We start from the raw sequence: 22,197 nt of genomic DNA, 5'->3' as shown, positions 1-22,197 counted from the left end.
ATTTTCTTCCGCTTATCTGGGTCCAGTCCTCATTCGGCAGCAGTCTCTCCAGTGTGACAAACCCAGCTGGGCATGCCCGGAACACCTCACTGGGGAGGCGTCCAGGAAGAATCCAGACTAGATACCAATGTGAAGGAGCAGCAGCACTACACTGACTGAGCTCATAACCATAGGTAACCACAGATGGACCGGTAGATTGAGATCTTTGCCTTCCACCTCAGCTATCGCTTCACTGCTACGGTCCAGCACAACCACCGCATTACTGTTGCAGCCTTCCCTCATAAACATTGACATCTCAGTTGGCAAAAATACCATTCAGTTTTATTCATCTGACTTTGGGGAAGCGGCGGAGCATACCATTCATTCATTCGTTCATTCATTTTCTACCGCTTTTTGCTCACGAAGGTCGCGGTGGTGCTGGAGCCTATCCCAGCTGTCTTCGGGCGAGAGGCGGGGTACACCCTGGACTGGTGGCCAGCCAATCACAGGGCACATGTAGACAAACAACCATTCACACTCACATTCATACCTATGGACAATTTGGAGTCGCTAATTAACCTAGCATGTTTTTGGAATGTGGGAGGAAACCGGAGAAAACCCACGCACGCACAGGGTGGACATGCTAACTCCACACAGAGATGCCCAAGAAGGGAATCGAACATGGGTATCCTTGCTGTGTGGCCTGCACACTAACCACTAGATCACCGTTCGGCCAGCAAATTCCACATTTTAGCATGTTTTTGGAATGTGGGAGGAAACCGGAGCACCCGGAGAAAACCCACGCATGCACGGGGGGAGAACATGCAAACTCCACACAGAGATGGCCGAGGGTGGAATCAAACTTCGGTCTCTTAACTCTGTCGCCGTGCAGCCCCAAGTAGGATTCATTATTTATAAATGTAGTGTTTTCATAGTTATAGCATAGAAAACCTGTTTTTAACATTATTAGAGCCCCCTAGGCATGAAATAACACCCCTATAGTCACCTTTAAACTCGTATTACACAATATTGAAGACATGATGAAAGAAAATCTTGTTAGCATGTTAGCATGGGGAAAGCTACATTAGCCAGCTTTGCATGATTTATTTATTTTGTACTGTGTTTTTTCATTGTTATACTTTATCTCTCTTTCTCGCTTTCTCTATCTATCTCTTTCCATTGATCTCTCTATCTCTATCGCTATCCATCGATCTCTCTCTATCTCTATCCATCGATCTCTCTATCTCTATGCATCGATCTCTCTATCTCTATGCATCGATCTAACCATCGATCTATCTATGCAAACTCCACACAGAGATGGCCAAGGGTGGAATTGAACTCGGGTCTCCTAGCTGTGAGGTCTGCGCACTAACCACACGACCACCGTGCCGCCCCGGAGCATACCAATTTTCTCTAATTTTGGACATGAAAACCCCTCACAAGGGGGTGAATAAGCACACAGATTCTAACCCGGATGTCCTGACTGTGAAGCAGATGTGCTTAAACACTACTCCACTGTAGAGCATTATTCTCTTTGCGTAGGGATCTGGTCATTATAATATTTGAATGAAAGCATATCTAAGAAATGACATGAACTTTGTTTCTAATCTCCGGACTGAGTGGTGTGTGATCCGGGAAACCTGCCAGTCTGCCTGTCCATCACATCAGCTGAGGTGTGGTGCACTTCGCTCTGCCTGCAGGAAATGACAAGCATTACTTTCACTGACACCTGCCTGCAGCCCTGGTAGGCAAAGCCAACCCTGACACAAAACGTCTTCTGGTTTTTTTTTTGCCAATTTCCAGCTGAGTCAATGTGAATATTTGTCTAAAGCTTTCAGTCTGAGAGCAAGGTGTCACATTTCAAGAAGATGATGCTAAACATTTCCTCAACAAAGTGCCTACAGTATACACGGAGTGTCACCCGTGTCGAATGTGAAGCCACCCAGACAGCAGCCATTACAGTTGGACTTAAACAGGAACCGGATGTGTTCCTTCCTACGTGTTACACTGAGTCACCTTGGCATCGTGTAAATTTAGCTTGCATGAATATTCATGAAGTGGGTCTTGACTGCCGGTCGGCATAAACTGTGATTAGTCCAGTCAACTTGTCATGTTTCAACATGCCAATTAACGTTATGCATCAACAGGTTGAATTTACATATGGAGAAGTGTGACAATGCAGTGGAATGTATTGCTTCTGGTGGAATAGTGTTGATATTAGCACAAAAAGGACCGTTGTTAGAATCATAGAATTACATGAAGACACTTTGAATCAGTGACATGAGTGTAGAAATGTATCAGACAGACACCAAAACGTAATTTTTGTATCACAAATTAATTAAAATAGACTAAAAATCATCATAGAAGGTGGCTGACACAGCAGATACATAATCAGTGTAACCAGCCAAACTATAAAAAAAATATCTAATCTTGGAACTATAGTAAAAATAAAATCCAAATTTTAATTGTATGATTTTATCATTTTTGTAAATGTCCAGTTTTATTGAGAGAATGTCCAATTTCCCTCAGTGGAACTGCATTTTCTTTCACAATCTTTATATGAAACATGAACACATAGGGCCGAGCGCGCAGGCCTCACAGCTAGGAGACCCGAGTTCAATTCCACCCTTTGCATGTTCTCCGCGTGTATGCGTGGGGTTTTTTTCCGGGTATTCCGGTTTCCTTCCACATTCCAACATTATCATGCTAGGTTAATTGGCGACTCCAAATTGTCCATATGTATGAATGTGAGTGTGAATAGTTGTTTGTCTATATGTGTTCTGTGATTGGCTGGCCACCAGTCCAGGTTGTACCCCGCCTCTCGCCCGAAGACAGCTGGGATAGGCTCCAGCACTCCTGCGACCCTCGTGAGGATAAGTGGTACAGTATGAATGAATGAATGAACACATAGAAAAACTAGTTAATATGAGCTAGCTAATAACTAACATCATGAGAAATATTTTGACGCTAAAAGCTTCACAAGAAAAGAAAAAAAAACAACAATAATGTACATAACTGACTTGTATATTAACCAAGTTACAGCGATATTATTGCATGAAAAACTATTCTAATCTCGCGGGCTAACACGCTAGTCTCAGCGCCATTCACAGACGGAAGAGTGGATACCCAAGTCTCTATTTGGCTCCAAAGACTCAACAAGATGCTTGTTGCTGTCAGCATTTTTCACCTGAGGACTGGAGCAAACATTCTGTGCTGGAAGATACAGCCATCCCAATGAGAACGGACATCGTAAGTGTTATCGCCATTGTTGACAGAACTAGCGGAAAATCTCAAACCTGAATATCTGGCGATTGGCGACTCCCAATTGCATGTGAATGGCTGTTCGTCTATATGTGCCCTGTGATTGGCTGGCCACCAGTCCAGGGTGTACCCCGCTTCTCGCCCGAAGACAGCTGGGATAGGCTCCAGCACTCCCGTGACCCTCGTGAGGATAAGTGGTACAATATGAATGAATGAATGAACACATAGAAAAACTAGTTAATATGAGCTAGCTAATAACGAACATCATGAGAAATATTTTGACGCTAAAGGCTTCACAAGAAAACGAAAATTAAAAAAAAACACCAATAATGTTCCATTTACATAACTGACTTGTATATTAACCAAGTTACAGCGATATTATTATTGCATGAAAAACTATTCTAATCTCGCGGGCTAACACGCTAGCCTCAGCGCCATTCACAGACGGAAGAGTGGATACCCAATTGCTTGTGCATCTTGATGCATTTTTCACTTGAGGACTGGAGCAAACATTCTGTGCTGGAAGATACAGCCATCCCAATGAGAACGGACACCGTAAGTGTTATCGCCATTGTTGACAGAACTAGCGGAAAATCTCAAACCTGAATATCTGCTCGGTTATTTGGTGACTCCCAATTGTGTGTGAATGGCTGTTTGTCTATATGTGCCCTGTGATTGGCTGGTGACCGCCTCTCGCCCAAAGCCAGCTGGGATAGAAAATTGATGGACCTGCAGATTTTTGCCATTGGAAGGTAGGCATACTATACTCCACAATGTTTTGTTGTTTGTGATTTTTTTTTTTTTTTTTTTACAATTTGCTGCCATCTATCCGCTAAATGATTCACATCTTCATTAAACTGTGCCGTACTCTCATGAATAATTAAGATTCTCATTAGGTAAAGCACTACTCAAGTATTGCATAACTGACTGATATCATGATTTTCACACTCCTGAATGCTTCTGCTGTAGTTTGGGATATTAAAATATGACTTATTCATGGGCAATACAGCTGAGGGTCCAAGATTTCACTTACTTCCCAGGGCATTTCCTGTCCTGTGTCACGGTTGCGCTTGTCGGCGTTGTGTTGCGACCGCAGGACCCCAGGATTTCTTTATTGATAATATGGTTTGCATCAGCGGGATAACGGCAACTGGCCAAATCAAACAAATGATAACGAACCAACAACGGAAGAAGCACACACCTGAACTAAATAGACGGTGGTGAAATTAGAAACAGGTGTGGGAGATTGGAAAAGCAGGAAAACGGAAAACAAGGCGAGACAGGAAGTGAATACAAAAATAAGAGCATCTCAGGAGAAACTAATCTAAAAAGGGAACATAAACATACTGTCACGCAGGAACCAACACATTTGTTGTTTACTATCACTTCCCACCTCTTTGGTCGGGGGTCTCAAACTCGCGGCCCGCGGGCCAAATGTGGCCTGTGGGACGCTAGATTGAGGCCCCCACATTGATATGAAAGTTTAATGTTAGTGTGGCCCGCGCGACTTTGCTATGGATGCTGTATGGTATCGTCTACCAAGAAATGACCGGACGCAATTTTGCTCCTAGATGTAGCGATGCTAACTTGCTAATTGGCTAAAATGGTTTCATTAATGTTCATGTTAAAGGTTAAATAACTGTTAATGCTGTTAAATTGAATCTGAAAAAAAATATTTCTCTACCCACCAACTATATGTGGTTTGTTAAGTTTTTCTTATTTACTTATTTTGTTTTATTAAAATTTTATTTATTTATTACTGATTGATCGATGGTCTTTATATTGATTTATTTTTTTTTTTTTCATCTTATTTTGTGTAGTAAATAAAAAATTAAATATTTGAGAAAACCGGAACCAAGCAAAAGCATCGAAGACAGTTTTTTAATTTAATTTAATTTAATTTATTCTGTTTTTAATTTAAAAAAAAACACCCAGCCACACCCAGACCCTAGCTCCAGTGGCCCCCAGATAAATTGAGTTTGAGACCCCTGTCTTAGGTGGTACGATGTCACACTGTTTACTTAGCTGATACAAGCAACACGTAACTAAACCAGCAAATGCAATTACAGTATATGTTGTCGTCTTCACTAACCAAGCCTTTGGTTCAGTCGAGGTCGTTTGAGCGCCCACCTGTTGCTCCGAGCTCTTTTCTGACGGACGACAAACAAAAGAGATGTGTAATAAGTCAGCAGCAGGCAGCGTTCACCAGGGGGCTCCCTCACTCATTCTGAGACATTGATCAGTACAGACCGTACCAAGAACTCCCCACATACACGGAGAACAGCAATATCTGACATCCGTCAGGTCAATGGCCGTATCAGTCAGTTGAGGAGCTATTGAGAAATGAATCGATCATTTCAGCACCGCAAGGGAACCGGAAGGAAACTCAAACACCTCATTCATTTTTTTTTGTAGCACAGATACACGATGATGTAGCCGGATGTAGGCAAACGTGACGCCACCTCTGTATTCCCCGGGACACACTTTGAAGCTTCCCATTGTGTTGGCCCCATTGCCTGAGACCCACATGAAAGGATTCAATAACTTTGAAGTCGACACAAGCACAGACTCTCGCCCTGACCATTTACAGCCTCGGCCGGCCGGTGAATCAAACGTACCTAGGAAATATGAAAATGAATAAATAGAATAAAAAGTTCTCTCATGGCTTTGTTTCTGTGATGATGACAGCGGGGTTATTGTTCTCGTGGAGAGAAACCTTGGACTGGATATAAATGGCCATGTGAGGTTTCAGTCTGTACCAGTACCAGTACCAATGACACGCCTGTCACACAGCAGGAGGCGCTGGAAGGTTCAACTGGAGAACCACTGACCATAGTGGCTATAGTGGCAAGGTAGGCGATAGAGATATAGAGAGATAGAGATCGATGGATAGAGATAGATAGATATAGAGATCGATGGATAGAGATAGAGATCGATGGATAGAGATAGAGAGCTCAATGGATAGAGATGGATAGCGAGAGAGAGATCGATGGATAGAGATGGATAGAGATAGAGAGATCGATGGATAGAGATGGATAGAGATAGAGAGATCGATGGATAGAGATGGATAGAGATAGAGAGATCGATGGATAGAGATAGAGAGATTGATGATAGCGATAGAGAGAGATCGATGCATAGAGATGGATAGAGATAGAGAGATCAATGGATAGAGAGAGATCGATGGATAGAGAGAGATCGATGGATAGATCTAGAGAGATCGATGGATAGATCGATGGATAGAGATAGAGAGATCGATGGATAGATCGATGGATAGAGATAGAGAGATCGATGGATAGATCGATGGATAGAGATAGCGAGATCGATGGATAGATCGATGGATAGAGATAGCGAGATCGATGGATAGATCGATGAATAGAGATAGAGAGATTGATGGATAGATCGATGAATAGAGATAGAGAGATTGATGGATAGATCGATGGATAGAGATAGATAGAGATAGAGAGATCGATGGATAGAGATAGAGAGAGATCGATGGATAGAGATAGAGAGATTGATGGATAGAGATAGAGAGATAGAGAGATAGATAAAGTATAACAATGAAAAAACAGGCCAAAACAAATAAATCATGCAAAGCTGGCTAATGTAGCTCTCCCCATGCTAACATGCTAACAAGATTTTCTTTCATTATGTCTTCAATATTGTGTAATACGAGTTTAAAGGTGACTATAGGGGTGTTATGTCATGCCTAGAGGGCTCTAATAATGTTAAAAACAGGTTTTCTATGCTATAACTATGAAAACACTACATTTATAAATAATGAATCCTACTTGGGGCTGCACGGCGACCAAGTGGTTAGCACACAGGCCACACAGTTAAGAGACTCAAGTTCGATTCCACCCTCGGCCATCTCTGTGTGGAGTTTGCATGTTCTCCCCGTGCATGCGTGGGTTTTCTCCGGGTACTCCGGTTTCCTCCCACATTCCAAAAACATGCTAGGTTAATTGGTGACTCCAAATTGTCCATAGGTATGAATGTGAGTGTGAATGGTTGTTTGTCTATATGTGCCTTGTTATTGGCTGGAAACCGGACACACGAGGAGACTCCACACAGTGATGCCCAAAGTGAGATTTGAACCCTGATCTCCTGACTGTGTGGACAACATGGTGTCCACTAGATCACCAATTAACCCCAATAAACCAAGGATTACTGTATCGACAGGAGCTTAAGTCGCTTGAGTCAGCCAGCCCAAGATAGAAACATCAAAGTACTTCTACATTATGAACTAAAGTACTACACCCCATGCCTAAAGTGACTAACCTACTTCTTATACAGTATGTGTCATTTCTCTCTGTGCAAGTATGGCCTTCAAAGCATATTTTAGGAAAATGTTATTTTACCTTTGCTGGTATGATAAGTCTGCATGCTATTGATTAGGCCTCTGGCAACTCCAGCAGATGTATTATTTTATTAGGGGCTTCTAATGTCTGATCAGAACAGATTAAAGGCCTGCCATTGCCTCCAGCTACACTATCATTTAGACCCTTTCATTAGACTCAGATCCCTGTCCAACAACATTAGCCTAAGGACTAAAGTGCTGGTATCGGACTCAAAGGCGGACTGATTCCACTGGTCTGCTTCTACATTGGGAACTCTGCTGGTCAGCAAATTTTCATTCATTTTCTAGGACTTATCCTCACGAAGGTTGCGGGGGTGCTGGAGCCTATCCCAGCTGTCTTCGAGCGAGAGGCGGGGTACACCCTGGACTGGTGGCCAGCCAATCACAGGGCACATATAGACAAACAACCATTCACACTCACATTCATACCGATGGACAATTTGGAGTTGCTAATTAACCTAGCATGTTTTTGGAATGTGGGAGGAAACCGGAGTACCCGGAGAAAACCTACGCATGCACGGGGAGAACGTGCAAACTCCACACAGAGATTGCCGAGGGTGGAATCGAACCCTAGTCTCCTAGCTACACTTCAACATGTTGGGTTTTTTTCAGAAAAACCTCGTAGGGATACATGGTTCCATATTTCGGAGGTATAACATTTAAGTGTTAGTTGCTGTGTGATGATTTTAATGTCGTTTATAAAATGAAACTCCACACAGAGATGGCCGAGGGTGGAATTGAACTCGGGTCTCCTAACTGTGAGGTCTGTGTGCTAACCACTAGACCGCCGTGTCACGGGGGGGTCAGCTAATGTATTCAATATATTTTATGACATATGTTTATATAATAGATTTAGGCACTTTTTTCAGTAGTCAGCAAGCACAGATGGATTCCACTTTGCCGGATATATTTTCTCCATGGCCAGGACATTTCCTGGTGGCATCGTTCCCGCTGCTCATCACTTACTTTTCCACAGTTCAATGGAAAGAAATCTAGATGGGAATGCAAAATCTTCAATGCCATATTGAAAGCCAAGGGCTTTGTAAGACTTCAGGAGGTTTGCCACCAGCTGCTTATCATTATCTGCTTTGTAGTTTCCAAGAAACTCTGATGCAAAAGTCAATTTCTCCTATCGTTCATGAAATTTCCGAGAGAGATTTTTGCAAACATTTTATGTGCAAACATTCTTTCAGATAGGAAATGTATGCAAAAGCACCAGCTCTATTTTGACTCAAAACTTCTTGGAAACTATAGTTGAAGTGAACTCGAAATTATTTTTGCAGTGTTTGATCACTGACACATGTAAATATAATAAGTGTACAATGGTATGTTCATGAAAAGTAGTGGCAAAGAAAACAGCTTACCCACAAAACATTCATATCAGCGATAACAACCGTGATGATTGGACACCATGTGATTTTTAGACTGACTGTATTCCTCGAGGAAATTTGTCATTTCCTTCTATGATTGGTGTCAAAGTTTGGTTCACAATAAGTCCGACCCAACTCTGGTGAGGGTTGGACTCCGCCCTTTGTCAGCAATCCTGTTGATTGTACGAACAGGATTCCAGGTACAACCAGGGCGTGGAGGGGTTCCGGTTTGGTGGCTGCAGGATTGGGTCTCTGCTTTTTGCAGATGATGTTGTTGTTGATCGGTTTGAAACAGAGTGTGAAGCGGCCGGGATCATTGGATCCGAGCTCATGGTTCTCAACTGGAAAAGGGTTGAGTGCGCAGGGACACACACACACACACACACACACACACACACACACACACAAAATTAGTTGAACGATTACAGAGAGATTGATGATTGAACCAGCAACCATCAAGGCTACTTCCTGAGCCGTGTTTGCCATGTTGGGATGGGTGTAATTACGAGTTACTTTAGTCATTTTTAGCAGACTAAAAGAGGCGGAAGACTTAAGTTGAATGATTACAGCATGATCGGTGATTGAACCAGCAACCATCAAGGCTACTTCCTGAGCTGTGTTTGCTATTTTGGAATGGGTGTAGATACGAGTTACTTTAGTCATTTTTTTAGCAGACTAAATGAGATGATTGGTGATTGAACCAGCAACCATCAAGGCTACTTCCTGAGCCGTGTTTGCCATGTTGGGATGGGTGTAGTTACAAGTTACTTTAGTAATTTTTTTAGCAGACTAAAAGCGGTCGAAGACTGAATATTGAACTCTATAAATAAGTTGAATGATTACAGTGTTATCGGTGATTGAACCAGCAACCATCAAGGCTACTTCCTAAGCCGTGTTTGCCATGTTGGGATGGGTGTAATTACGAGTTACTTTAGTCGTTTTTTTAGCAGACTAAAAGCGGTCGAAGACTGAATATTGAACTGTATAAATAAATTGGAAATTACAGTGTTATCGGTGATTGAACCAGCAACCATCAAGGCTACTTCCTTAGCCATGTTTGCCATGTTGGGATGGGTGTAATTATGAGTTACTTTAGTCAATTTTAGCAGAGTAAAAGAGGCGGAAGAATTAAGTTGAATGATTACAGCATGATCGGTGATTGAACCAGCAACCATCAAGGCTACTTCCTGAGCCTGTAGAGGAGTACCTACCAAGTCCCTTAATATTAATTAGGCCAATCTATATTGATGGCGGGTAAAACTTCGCATTGAGAGGAGCTAGATGAGGTGGCTTTGGTCGGAATGCCTCCTGAACACCACCCTGGGGACCGGTCCAATTGGAAGAAGGCCTAGGTCCCCCATTACTTTGCAGCTAATGTGTGTTACAATGAAAACAGAAGGCGCTCAAGGTGCTTCCCACTCTAAGTAATGAGTGTGACGTCAGCAGACATGAACGTTAACGATTGTTATCCAATTTCCGTATTTTGTTAGCCACACATCAATCATGACTTGCACTGCAATTTTTACAGAATGCAATTACTGTTCATATCACAGGTACACTAAAAAACGTGTTTATATCATTTAGTTTGTTTATATTATTATTTTGTGTTCCTTTTTTTTCTCAATATCCAGGGTTAAATTATTAATCAGGAACGCGATCCAAGATCATCGCGATACTTAAATCATGTTAGAATTACAACCATCAAATTCCCATTTCACCTACCACTAACAATTTTGAAATAAAATCTGTGTTACGGCACTGTCGTGGTGCTGAATGTCTTATGACATGGTTAAATGACTTTTCCATCTTTTATTGTTTGACATCAGTGGGGGTTTGGGGGGGGGGGGGGGTGTAGGGGGGGGGGCTCCTGGGATCAGAGCTCGCGATGAGAACACCTCTTGACGTGGCCGTGTGATTGATTTCACTTTGACGTGGGCTCACTCCGACTACCTTTGACCCACAACACCCGATCCCACAGGACCGTGTCAAGCACAAAGCAAAGTGTGCAGGGACTTTCACACACACACACACACACACACAAACAAAGCAGTGAGATACATTATCTACCGAGGTTGCCAGGCAACCAAACACAGACACAATATAATCGTTAATTTGTATCCAGTTGTGTCAGCAATGGTGTGCCGAGACTTAAATGCTGTTTTTCTACATTTGACAGAACAGGAGAAAATTAGTCCTGCTACACCGACTGTACTAAATATACAACCATCCACATGAATAGTCAGCCATTGTGTCGTGTCGTGTCACGTTTGAGCCACCACTAGGTACTCGAGTGTAGTGTACCGGTGTGACGTACCATATTAGCGGAGCGTCACCACGTCACACACAATTCCTACTCCTGCTGTCAAAAGAACTACAAACACACAGCAACACAATAGGTAGATGAAAACAGTCAATACACAACCAAAGTATAATACAGAATATTAACTACTATGTGCTTTCCAACCTTTTTTTTTTTTTACAAAAAATGTACAGCAAAGCACTCTGGGAAACAGGAAGTACTTCCAGCGAAGCTACATGATATACAAATCATATTTGCATCTGCTGGCTAACTGTTAGCGGTGCTACTGGCACAAAGAGGCTTAATAGCTGAGAAGATGCTCACTCTCTTCAGGTGTTCATTTCATTTTATGTCCATTTATCGTGCTCATTAAAGATATTATTAATCAACCAAGGACGAGGCTGTTGAAAATGCTGACACGAAACTGAAATATCCTAAAAATGTATTGACATTTATTCACATACTGAGATGATACACAGTATATCCTACATTATGGAAATTGTGGGAACATCCTGATAGATGGCTTACATGTCCTGAATAAGCTGGATATTTTGATGTTGGGGTGGGTGTGTTACTAGTTACTTTAGTCATTCTTAGCAGACTAAAAGAGGCGGAAGACTGAAATTCAACTTATTTATACACTTTGATAGATTACAGTGTGATCTGTGATTGAACCAGCAACCATCAAGGCTACTTCCTGAAGCATGTTTGCCATGCTGGTATGATTGTAGTTACTACTTACTTTTGTCATTTTTAGCAGACTGAAAGAGACGGAAGACTGAATATTCAACTGTATAAATAAGTTGAACGATTACAGAGAGATTGATGATTGAACCAGCAACCATCAAGGCTACTTCCTGAGCCGTTTTTTGCCATGTTGGTATGGGTGTAATTATGAGTTACTTTAGTCATTTTTTTTAGCAGACTAAAAGAGATGATCGATGATTGAACCAGCAACCATCAAGGCTACTTCCTGAGCCGTGTTTGCCATGTTGGGATGGGTGTAATTACGAGTTACTTTAGTCATTTTTAGCAGACTAAAAGAGGCGGAAGACTTAAGTTGAATGATTACAGCATGATTGGTGATTGAACCAGCAACCATCAAGGCTACTTCCTGAGCTGTGTTTGCCATGTTGGGATGGGTGTAGTTACTAGTTACTTTTTTATTTATTTTTTAGCAGACTAAAAGCGGTCAAAGACTGAATATTGAACTGGGTAAATAAGTTGAATGATTACAGTGTTATCGGTGATTGAACCAGCAACCATCAAGGCTACTTCCTGAGCTGTGTTTGCCATGTTGGGATGGGTGTAGTTACAAGTTACTTTAGTAATTTTTTTAGCAGAGTAAAAGCGGTCGAAGACTGAATATTGAACTGTATAAATAAGTTGATAATTACAGTGTTATCGGTGATTGAACAAGCAATCATCAAGGCCACTTCCTGAGCCGTGTTTGCCATGTTGGGATGGGTGTAATTACGAGTTACTTTAGTCATTTTTAGCAGACTAAAAGAGGCGGAAGAATGAATATTCAACTGTATAAATAAGTTGAACAATTACCGAGAGAACGATGATTGAACCAGCAACCATCAAGGCTACTTCCTGAGCCGTGTCATTTAGTCATTGTTTTATCAGAGGTCGAAGACTGAATATTGAACTGTATAAATAAGTTGAAAATTACAGCGTTATCGGTGATTGAACCAGCAATCATCAAGACTACTTCCTGAGCCGCATTAGCCTGTAGAATAAGCAGAATGTTACCGTAGCGTCCTCAATGGTTATTTTGATGGTTTGGATCAGATGAAGAATAAATAGATGTCGAGTTTATCAGCGTTCATACAACTAATGCCTTTATTTACGCAAAGCAGGATAATGCTTTTAGTGTGTTCGAATGTTGGCGCCCTGCAGGCATCTGAAGGAACCCACTGCTTGATGATTAGCCAACCAGACACGGAAACAGTCGCACGCAATATGATCCTACGATATGCACATATAATATAATAGAGTCATATAATGCAATCGTTTTCACTAATTAAATCTGAGGAGTCTTTGACCTTAGTGACAAAGCTTTATAGACGGCTTCTTTAAGAGGTGTTTTTCCAAATAGTTACATTTTCTTTCGTAGCCCCACTTGACATAAAAGTTAAGCATGAGGGTGGCCTCTGATCTTGAGTCTCACAAGACATTTTGTGAGGCACTTGAACCGACAGACATGCAAGCAATAGTCCCAACCATCAGTTGAGAGTTGACTACAAACACAGTGCCAACACAATCACAGTATTACAGTACTTAATAAAAATACATATTTTGGGCTGTTGTCATTGCAGTTGTTGTTTTTGTGTGCTTGTGCGGTCCGTCTCTTGTCCCCACACTCCCCCCTCGGTTTTATTTTTTCTTCTTTTCTATCCCCTCCTGCTCCGGTCTGACCGCTCCAAATTTGCATAGCAAAAACATCAAATAAAAGCCAAATAATACTCAAATCTGTTATTCATTGGGGCAGATAGCATTATTGCCCGTACATGCTAATGTTCTTATTTGTTGATTAGAGCTTTATCCACCAGCTGACATCAAAAAGTCACCCAAACGCCCAATTTTAGTGGGCGGGGCTGTCCAGTCTCATTACAGATGATCTTCCTCTGACCCGCCCCCTTAGTGGATAACAATGTTCTGCTGTCGGGACAAAACTATAACGCCGCCTAAATTGGAATCCCACGGGTAATTACTAGGAACTATTGACCTGACGACTCCTTTATCGTAGCCTTCTCATTACTTCCTTATGATAATAGGAAACACTGGCCATTACGGGTCTCCAAAGACCCGGCCTGAGAGCTTCCCACAAGGCTCTTATCGGAGCATAATGGACACTCAAAAAAGGAAAAAAAGTGAACCAAGAAGTCACAAAATGTATGTATTTGTATTTCATGTAAGCTTTGTGTATATCATGTTACTTGTTGAATACCATGTTAGGAAGGTGGTACCACACCGCTCTCTCAGTGCACACACACACACACACACACACACACACACACACACACACACACCAAAGATTCCCTTCTGGAGCTGACACCCGGCGGGCAAACGACTCACCCGGTGAGAACGACCACAAAGTCCATTACATTCCATCCGTTGCGGAGGTAGGAGCCTTTGTGAAATGCAAAGCCCAAGGCGATGATCTTAATGGCCGCCTCAAAGCAGAATATTCCAATAAAGTAGGGCTCTGTGTCATCCTGCGGAGAGAGAGAGAATCAGAGAGGGGGGAGTGAGAGAGCAGTTAATGAAGCGTAAAGTGAAAGAAAAAAGGGGTAAGTAACTTGGAGTAAAAAGATGGCCTTCGAACACAATTTGTGCACAGAGGGAAGCCAATCAGAAAATTTATTAAAATGATGATTTGATAAAAGGGATGATGTCACATTTATCTCAAGCTTAACTATTTCAGTTCAATTATGTGCCAAAATCATACACACCATTAAAGGGGACCTATTATGCTCATTTTCTACCCTTTGTATTGAATTGTGGACTCCTATAGAGCAGATACACACAATAACCCTGCACATAAAGCTTTCTAGATCTTCCAAAATCTCCACCCATTCTCTTGGATTTTCTTTTAATTCATTCCACCCACTGCCCGCCTCCAGGCACGGCAACTTCCCTGTGATTGGTCCCAACTCACAAGCTCTCCCGAGGACTTCTGGACTACTACCGAACCCCACTTGCTAATTTTGTTGGTATCAGAGTTGATAAAAATGAATAAACCCTTTGGATAGATACTGGAAAAGTGGTTAGTTAGATTTAACATGTAGGAACTCAAACAGCGGTAACATAGATGCAGGCCATCTTGGCACAACATGGGTAGTGGAAAAGTGGAAAACTCGGGTAGACCATGGGGACCTATTATGCTCATTTTCTACCCTTTGTATTGAATTGTGGACTCCTATAGAGCAGATACACACAATAACCCTGCACATAAAGCTTTCTAGATCTTCCAAAATCTCCAACCATTCTCTTGGATTTTGTTTTAATTCATTCCACCTACTGCCCGCCTCCAGGCACGGCAACTTCCCTGTGATTGGTCCCAACTCACAAGCTCTCCCGAGGACTTCTGGACTACTACCGAACCCCACTTGCTAATTTTGTTGGTATCAGAGTTGATACAAATGAATAAACCCTTTGGATAGATACTGGGAAAGTGGTTAGTTAGATTTACCGTGTAGGAACTCAAACAGCGGTAACATAGATGCAGGCCATCTTGGCACAACATGGGTAGTGGGAAAGTGGAAAACTCGGGTAGACCTACTGATTGTGGTGGAAAAGGGCTATTAGCAACACCAGACATGAGTGAGCTTGTAATTTGCGGGGAGTAGTACTTGAACTGGATGTGTTATACAACACTTTTATTGCAAATGTTGATCAGAAATTGGCAAAAAAAAAGCTCAAGAAACATAACTACTTGCCAGATGGTGACAGGTGTTGCATCGTTTTTGCAGTATCACACACCCGTCGTAGAAACTTCACGGTTCCATCATTGCATTGCACTTCACTAAAGGTGTGTTCAAGGACTGCTAAGTAAAGTAAAACAAATCTATAAACACAGTTACTGGGAAAGCACGTATTGCGGACATTGAAGTAGAAATGCAAATGGAACCCATTATAATGTTCATCAATATCGATAGTGCCACTGTTCAATGAAAGCCATGTACAGCAAAACATGGGTCTTCTTCCACCCCGTGTGTCCCCCCCCCCCCCCCCCCCATCATTTAACTTCAACCTGACAGACAGGCTCCAACCCCCTGCGTCCTCCTACAGCCTCCAACATGCATAATCACATGAAGGCAGCATGACAGGCTGAACTACTGGAAAGGGACCTGACCTTTTCTATGGCAGCATCTGCCCACACTGCTAATCTCATCAATCATTTTCTATGCCGCTTATCCTCACTAGAGTCGTGGGGGTGTGGGGGTATGCTGGAGCCTATCCCAGCTGTCTTTGGGCGAGAGGCTGGGTACACCCTGGACCGGTCAGTATGTATTACATAACATTGATTCATTCATTAATTTTCTACCGCTTTTCCTCACGAGGGTCGCGGGGGTGCTGGAGCCTATCCCAGCTGTCTTGGGGCGAGAGGCGGGGTACACCCTGGACTGGTCTATTACATAACATAATTGATGGAAAAATTATCTAAAAATGGCATGAGTTAGATAGTGAGACCTCTAAGGATGGTGGCATTGGAAATAAATAAGGAAGAATATTTTGTACATTTTCTGTATTTGTTGACATAGTTTCATAAATACTAGCTGACCCATTGATGTAATTAATAGTGTTGTTGTATTCCATGCTGGAGGTGAAGGAAACAACACGCCTCACTTTCTCAGGTCCCGGCTGCTCCTTTGTTGTCTTTGTTGTTGTACCATCTTGTGTGCTAAATACGCAGGTGGGTGAATGTGACTTCATTAAGTTAGTCACACAGCACTGCGGCTCCGTGTTGTAACACACACACACACACGCACACACACGCACACAATGTTAACACCCTCAAAGAACACGCTGAACAAGCTTCAACATGCTTTTCTTCCCTTCGTGATTCTTATCTTATCCATGCTTTAGTTTCTCTTAGAACTTCATTGCGTTGCTCAACAGTGTAAGATGGAACGCAACACAAAAAGAAAAAATTGTCATGACATTGAATGACACTGAAACATGATAATGAATCCTACCTGTCAGAAATTCACTTATCACTGGAATTAGCCGCAATAAAGCAGGTATTAGCATGTAAATATATATATATATATATATATATATATATATATATATATATATATACAGCATGTATATATGCATATATACATGCTAATACCTCCTTTATTGCGGCTAATTCCAGTGATAAGTGAATTTCTGACAGGTATTAGCATATATATATATATATATATATATATATATATATATATATATATATATATATATATATGTGTGTGTGTGTGTGTGTGTGTGTGTGTGTGTGTGTGTGTGTATGTATGTATGTATATACATATATACATGCATGTATGTATATACATATATACATATATATGCATTATGTATATAAATATATATGCATATATACATATATACATGCTAAATTAGCATGAATTAGCCGCAATAAAGGAGGTATTCACATGTATATATGCATATATATATATATATATATATATATATATATATATATATATATATACATAGTATATACATGCGAATACCTCCTTTATTGCGGCTAATTCCAGTGATAAGTGAATTTCTGACAGGTAGGATTCCTTATTTATAGTATAGTACAAAACTGTGGTGAGACCAGTCATGTTGAGACAGTGCCACTGAGGAAACGAACTGGAGGTAGCAGAGTTGAGGATGCTGAGGTTCACATTGGGAGTGACCAGGATGGATAGGATCAGGAAGGAGTACATCAGAGGGACATTACATGTTAGAAGCCTTGGAGATGAAGTCAGAGAGGCCAGACTGAGATGGTTTGAATGAGATATATATATATATATATATATATATATATATATGATAGTACAGTTGCAGGTCAAGCCATATAAGAAGAAGAAGATCCTCCCACTTACCAAGCGCTCCGACATGGGCGTCTTGTCACTGGCAGGTAGATGTTGCTCCAGGGCCAAGACGATGCAGTTGGCGATGATAGTAGCCAGGATCAGGTATTCAAATGGAGTGTGAAGGTTAAGGAGCAGTTCATTTCATTACAACATTAAAGATTAAAACACAATCTAAGTACACCATATGGACGAGTGTCAATTAATTATTCAGTCATGGTTGGACTCCACCCAATAATATCGCATTTGGAATTTTAAAGCATGCCGAGACATTCCAGTGTTGTGGGAGAAGATGGTGTAGATACATTTCTCTTAGTTTGGGCAATGCATTTTAGAGAGGAACTAGTGTGTACGTTGCAGAATGACTAATGCCGTCACATTTGCGTCCAGTAAAGCAGAAAGCTCCCATCATGCTCTGGTTGAAGGCTTTCTGGGAAGAAAGCATCCTATACATGCGCTCGTGATCTTTCCAGATGGTTGACCATTGCCGACTATTTTCAATGGCCGCCTCATTCTGCAATCCATTTTCACTAGGTCAGTACCCGCGGGTCAAGCGCCTATTGAGGGATTATGAAATGCAAAGATGTAACAAGTTTATGACCTTTCACGCACGCCAAGATACGTATACCACGTTACTAAGCGAGTAGGAGAGGGTGCTGGAGCTGAATTTAACCTCATCATTTTTATTGAAAAGGTTGATCCAAAATAGCTAGCAAGGGGGTATGATATATTTTCCAGCAGGAAAATGCTTTAGCACTACATACAGTATCTTTCCTAAGTGTTCCATGATTGTTTTAGGATTTAGGGTATGAAAAGAATGCATATTTAGGGCTGTGGATGGCGGGGATCCACTACTGTAGAACTGCAGTAAATGTTGTTTCTATATCCTAGCTCTTCTATTGGAGCTGATTAGATTGTTGCCTGCATGTGTAACAAGAGATACGACTAAAATAACTATTTTACATGCACACCATGCCATCACCAAAAATGACCATATATTTTATGAGATTAAATCCTATTTAATAGATGTAATTGTGTAGATCAGGGGTCTCAAACTCGCGGCCCGCTAGTTTGAGGCCTTCACCTTGATACCAAAGTTTAATGTTGAAATGACAGCTTAAAGCTGTGTGCACACCGGACACAATTAACATGATTTTGCCCCGCCCATACTGTTACCCTACCCTGTTACCCCGCCCTGTTTTGCTTTGGATTAGCAATGAAGCTAAAGGCTTATGACGCTGGGTACAAATAAATGCAGGAAATGATTTGGAATAAAACGGAAAATACACGTCAAGATAAAGCATCTCATCAAACATGTTGTTAAAGTTACGACGCTGCTCCCAGATGGAACTGAGTACGATGCTAACTTGCTAATTGGGTCAAATTATTAAGTTTCATTAATGTTCATGTTAAAGGTTAGATAACTGTTAATACTGTACATTTGAATCTGAAAAAAATAATTTCGCTACCTATGGACAATTTGGAGTCGCCAATTAACCTAGCATGTTTTTGGAATGTGGGTGGAAACCGGAGTACCCGGAGAAAACCCACGCATGCACGGGGAGAACATGCAAACTCCACACAGAGATGGCCGAGGGTGGAATTGAACTCGGGTCTCCTAGCTGTGAGTTGCAGTTTAGTAGTATAGAGTTGAAATATTAAAGTCGTAATATTATGAGATATGACGGAGTATTACTGCCATATTGATTGTACACATTGAAGATTTCGGGGAATACTGTTGTAAAGTTACGAGATTTTTTTTTTATAATAAAATTAACAAGAAAAAAGTTGTACATTTCTGAGAATAATAATATAGCAGTAGCCACGTATACATGGACCCAAATATTCCAATTGCATTCGGTTTATTTTCTCAAACGGAAATCACAGGGCACATATAGACAAACAACCATTCACACTCACATTCATACCTGTGGACAATTTGGAGTTGCCAATTAACCTAGCATGTTTTTGGAATGTGGAATCAAACTCTGGTCCCCTAGCTGTGAGGCCTGCGCGCTAACCACTCGGTCGCCATGCAGCCCCAAGTAGGATTCATTATTTATAAATGTAGTGTTTTCATAGTTATAGCATAGAAAACCTGTTTTTAACATTATTAGAGCCGTCTAGGCATAAAATAACACCCCTATAGTCACCATTAAACTCATATTACACAATATTGAAGACATGCATTAATTTTGGATTATTACAAAAGCTCAAAGCTGGCAGGTATTATATATCGGGTGATCCAAACATTGGTGATAATGGTTCAACAAGTGGTTGCATTTGTACAATTAAACAGGAGAGAAGAACAGGAAGCAGCTAAATGTTGTGATCATGATTTCCAGCGTGGCTCTGTGAAAGATCATTGGTAATCCTCACTCGAGGTGACAGCTCAGACTCATCAGCAAGAGCTTCTCTACTCTCGTTTAGTAGCCAGTCCAGATTGGGCAGGTGACCACCATTATGGAAAAATGCACTGTAGCATTAGAAGCTGGATGTTGACCTTAACCCGCCCCCAAATGGCGAGTTTAGACGCTCACATAGTACAGTTGTACCTCACAACTTTGGATTCGATTTCATGTTCATAAATCTTATTATAATGCATATTTGGGCGGCACGGCACTCTAGTGGTTAGCGCACAGACCTCACAGCTAGGAGGACCAGGGTTCAATTCCACCCTCGGCCATCTCTGTGTGGAGTTTGCATGTTCTTCCCGTGCATGTGTGGGTTTTCTCCGGGTACTCCGGTTTCCTCCCACATTCCAAAAACATGCTAGGTTAATTGGCCACTCCAAATTGTCCATAGGTATGAATGTGAGTGTGAATGGTTGTTTGTCTACGTATATGTGCCCTGTGATTGGCTGGCCACCAGTCCAGGGTGTACCCCGCCTCCCGCCCGAAGACAGCTGGGATAGGCTCCAGCAACCCCGTGACCCTCAAGAGAATAAGCGGTAGAAAATGAATGAATGAATAATGCATATTTAAGCAAATTGTATGATTTTTTTTGCTCAAATTAAGCATTTTCAAGCATATAAATGGCTAAAAAAACTCAGAAAGCGAGTGTAGACTATGTACTATTCTACGGTCAGTAATGTTACGGTAATGTTTCTTGAGACGCACAAGCACCAGACTTGATGTCCGGTTCTATTGAGTTTATTCCGTTCAATTACATGCCCTTCCTGAACCGCGCAACACCCATCAGAACACAAGCCTGACGACTACCTGGATAATCGGGACGACAAAGACACATCCAAGAGGTCCGTGTAACCCACACAATGCTGAAACTCAACTCTGAACCCCCGCCGTCACTTCCTGTCCACTATGCACTCGGTTCCCCTAGCACCAGAACACATTTTCAGCAACACACACACACACACAATTAAAAGTCTTACTTAAGCATTATAACACAAGAAAACTAGTTAATTTCAGGTAGCTAACAATGCTGTCATTGGGATACACCTATTTCGACTAGGAATCCCTCTAAAAAAAAAAAAAACTTGCATGTTTTGATATAAACGCTGTGATGTATTAGTACATACACTGATAACATGGGGCAGCACGGCGGTCGAGTGGTTAGCGCACACAGCTAGGAGACCAGGGTTCTATTCCACCCTCGGCCATCTCTGCGTGGGTTTTCTCCGGGTACTCCGGTTTCCTCCCACATTCCAAAAACATGCTAGGTTAATTAGCGACTCCAAATTGTCCATAGGTATGAATGGGAGTGTGAATGGTTGTTTGTCTATATGTGCCCTGTGATTGGCTGGCAACCGGTGTACCATGCCTCTCGCCCGAAGACAGCTGGGATAGGCTCCAGCACCCCCGTGAGGAAAAGCGGTAGAAAATGAATGAATGAATGAACTGATACCATGGAATAGTTGTAGTCTCTTGTATGTAATCTTGCTGTGCACACGTGATGTTTGCGATAGGCGCTTGATGTCAATTCAGGGTAAAGGTGAATATAGGGGTGTTATTTCACATCTAGAGGGCTCTAGTAATATTAAAAACTTCTACTTCTAATTAAATTCTACTTCGGGTCTAAAAAATAATTAACCCCGATAAGCGAGGAATTACTGTATACTGTACATATTGACGCGACTGTACTGACACTTTAGTGTTGGAAAGTAGTGAACAGAAAATTTCCAGTAAATGGATTCACACTACAGTACTGTCATTGAAGTACACTGACGGAAGTACTGTACTGTGTTGTGTTGGATTTGATACAAAAGGCATAAGTGAGCAGTTTTGTTGCAGCGCTTCTTGTGGGCGACTTCAGCACCATGGAGAGAGATTTCAAGTCGGTGTTTGTGCTTCATTCAATGCACTGCGTGTACACAAATACACACACACTGACTCACAC

The 22,197-nt window shown here is 41.7% G+C and overlaps 1 protein-coding gene across 1 annotated transcript in view; it reads right to left on the bottom strand.

Annotated features, from left to right (window-relative positions):
• cacna1bb (calcium channel, voltage-dependent, N type, alpha 1B subunit, b) overlaps window positions 1-22,197 on the bottom strand; it is a 177,306-nt gene that overhangs the window by 149,753 nt on the left and 5,356 nt on the right. Inside the window, exons 6-7 of the mRNA XM_058052322.1 lie at window positions 17,854-17,960; window positions 14,351-14,490 (exon numbers count right to left, since the gene is read on the bottom strand). Coding sequence (XP_057908305.1) covers window positions 14,351-14,490; window positions 17,854-17,960 — 247 coding nt within the window. The remainder of the gene's footprint in view (window positions 1-14,350; window positions 14,491-17,853; window positions 17,961-22,197) is intronic.

The sequence above is a fragment of the Doryrhamphus excisus genome, chromosome 2, assembly GCF_030265055.1.
Source record: "Doryrhamphus excisus isolate RoL2022-K1 chromosome 2, RoL_Dexc_1.0, whole genome shotgun sequence".
In the NCBI taxonomy this organism is placed as follows: Eukaryota; Metazoa; Chordata; class Actinopteri; order Syngnathiformes; family Syngnathidae; genus Doryrhamphus; species Doryrhamphus excisus.
This window is presented reverse-complemented; position numbering and strand designations above follow the sequence as displayed.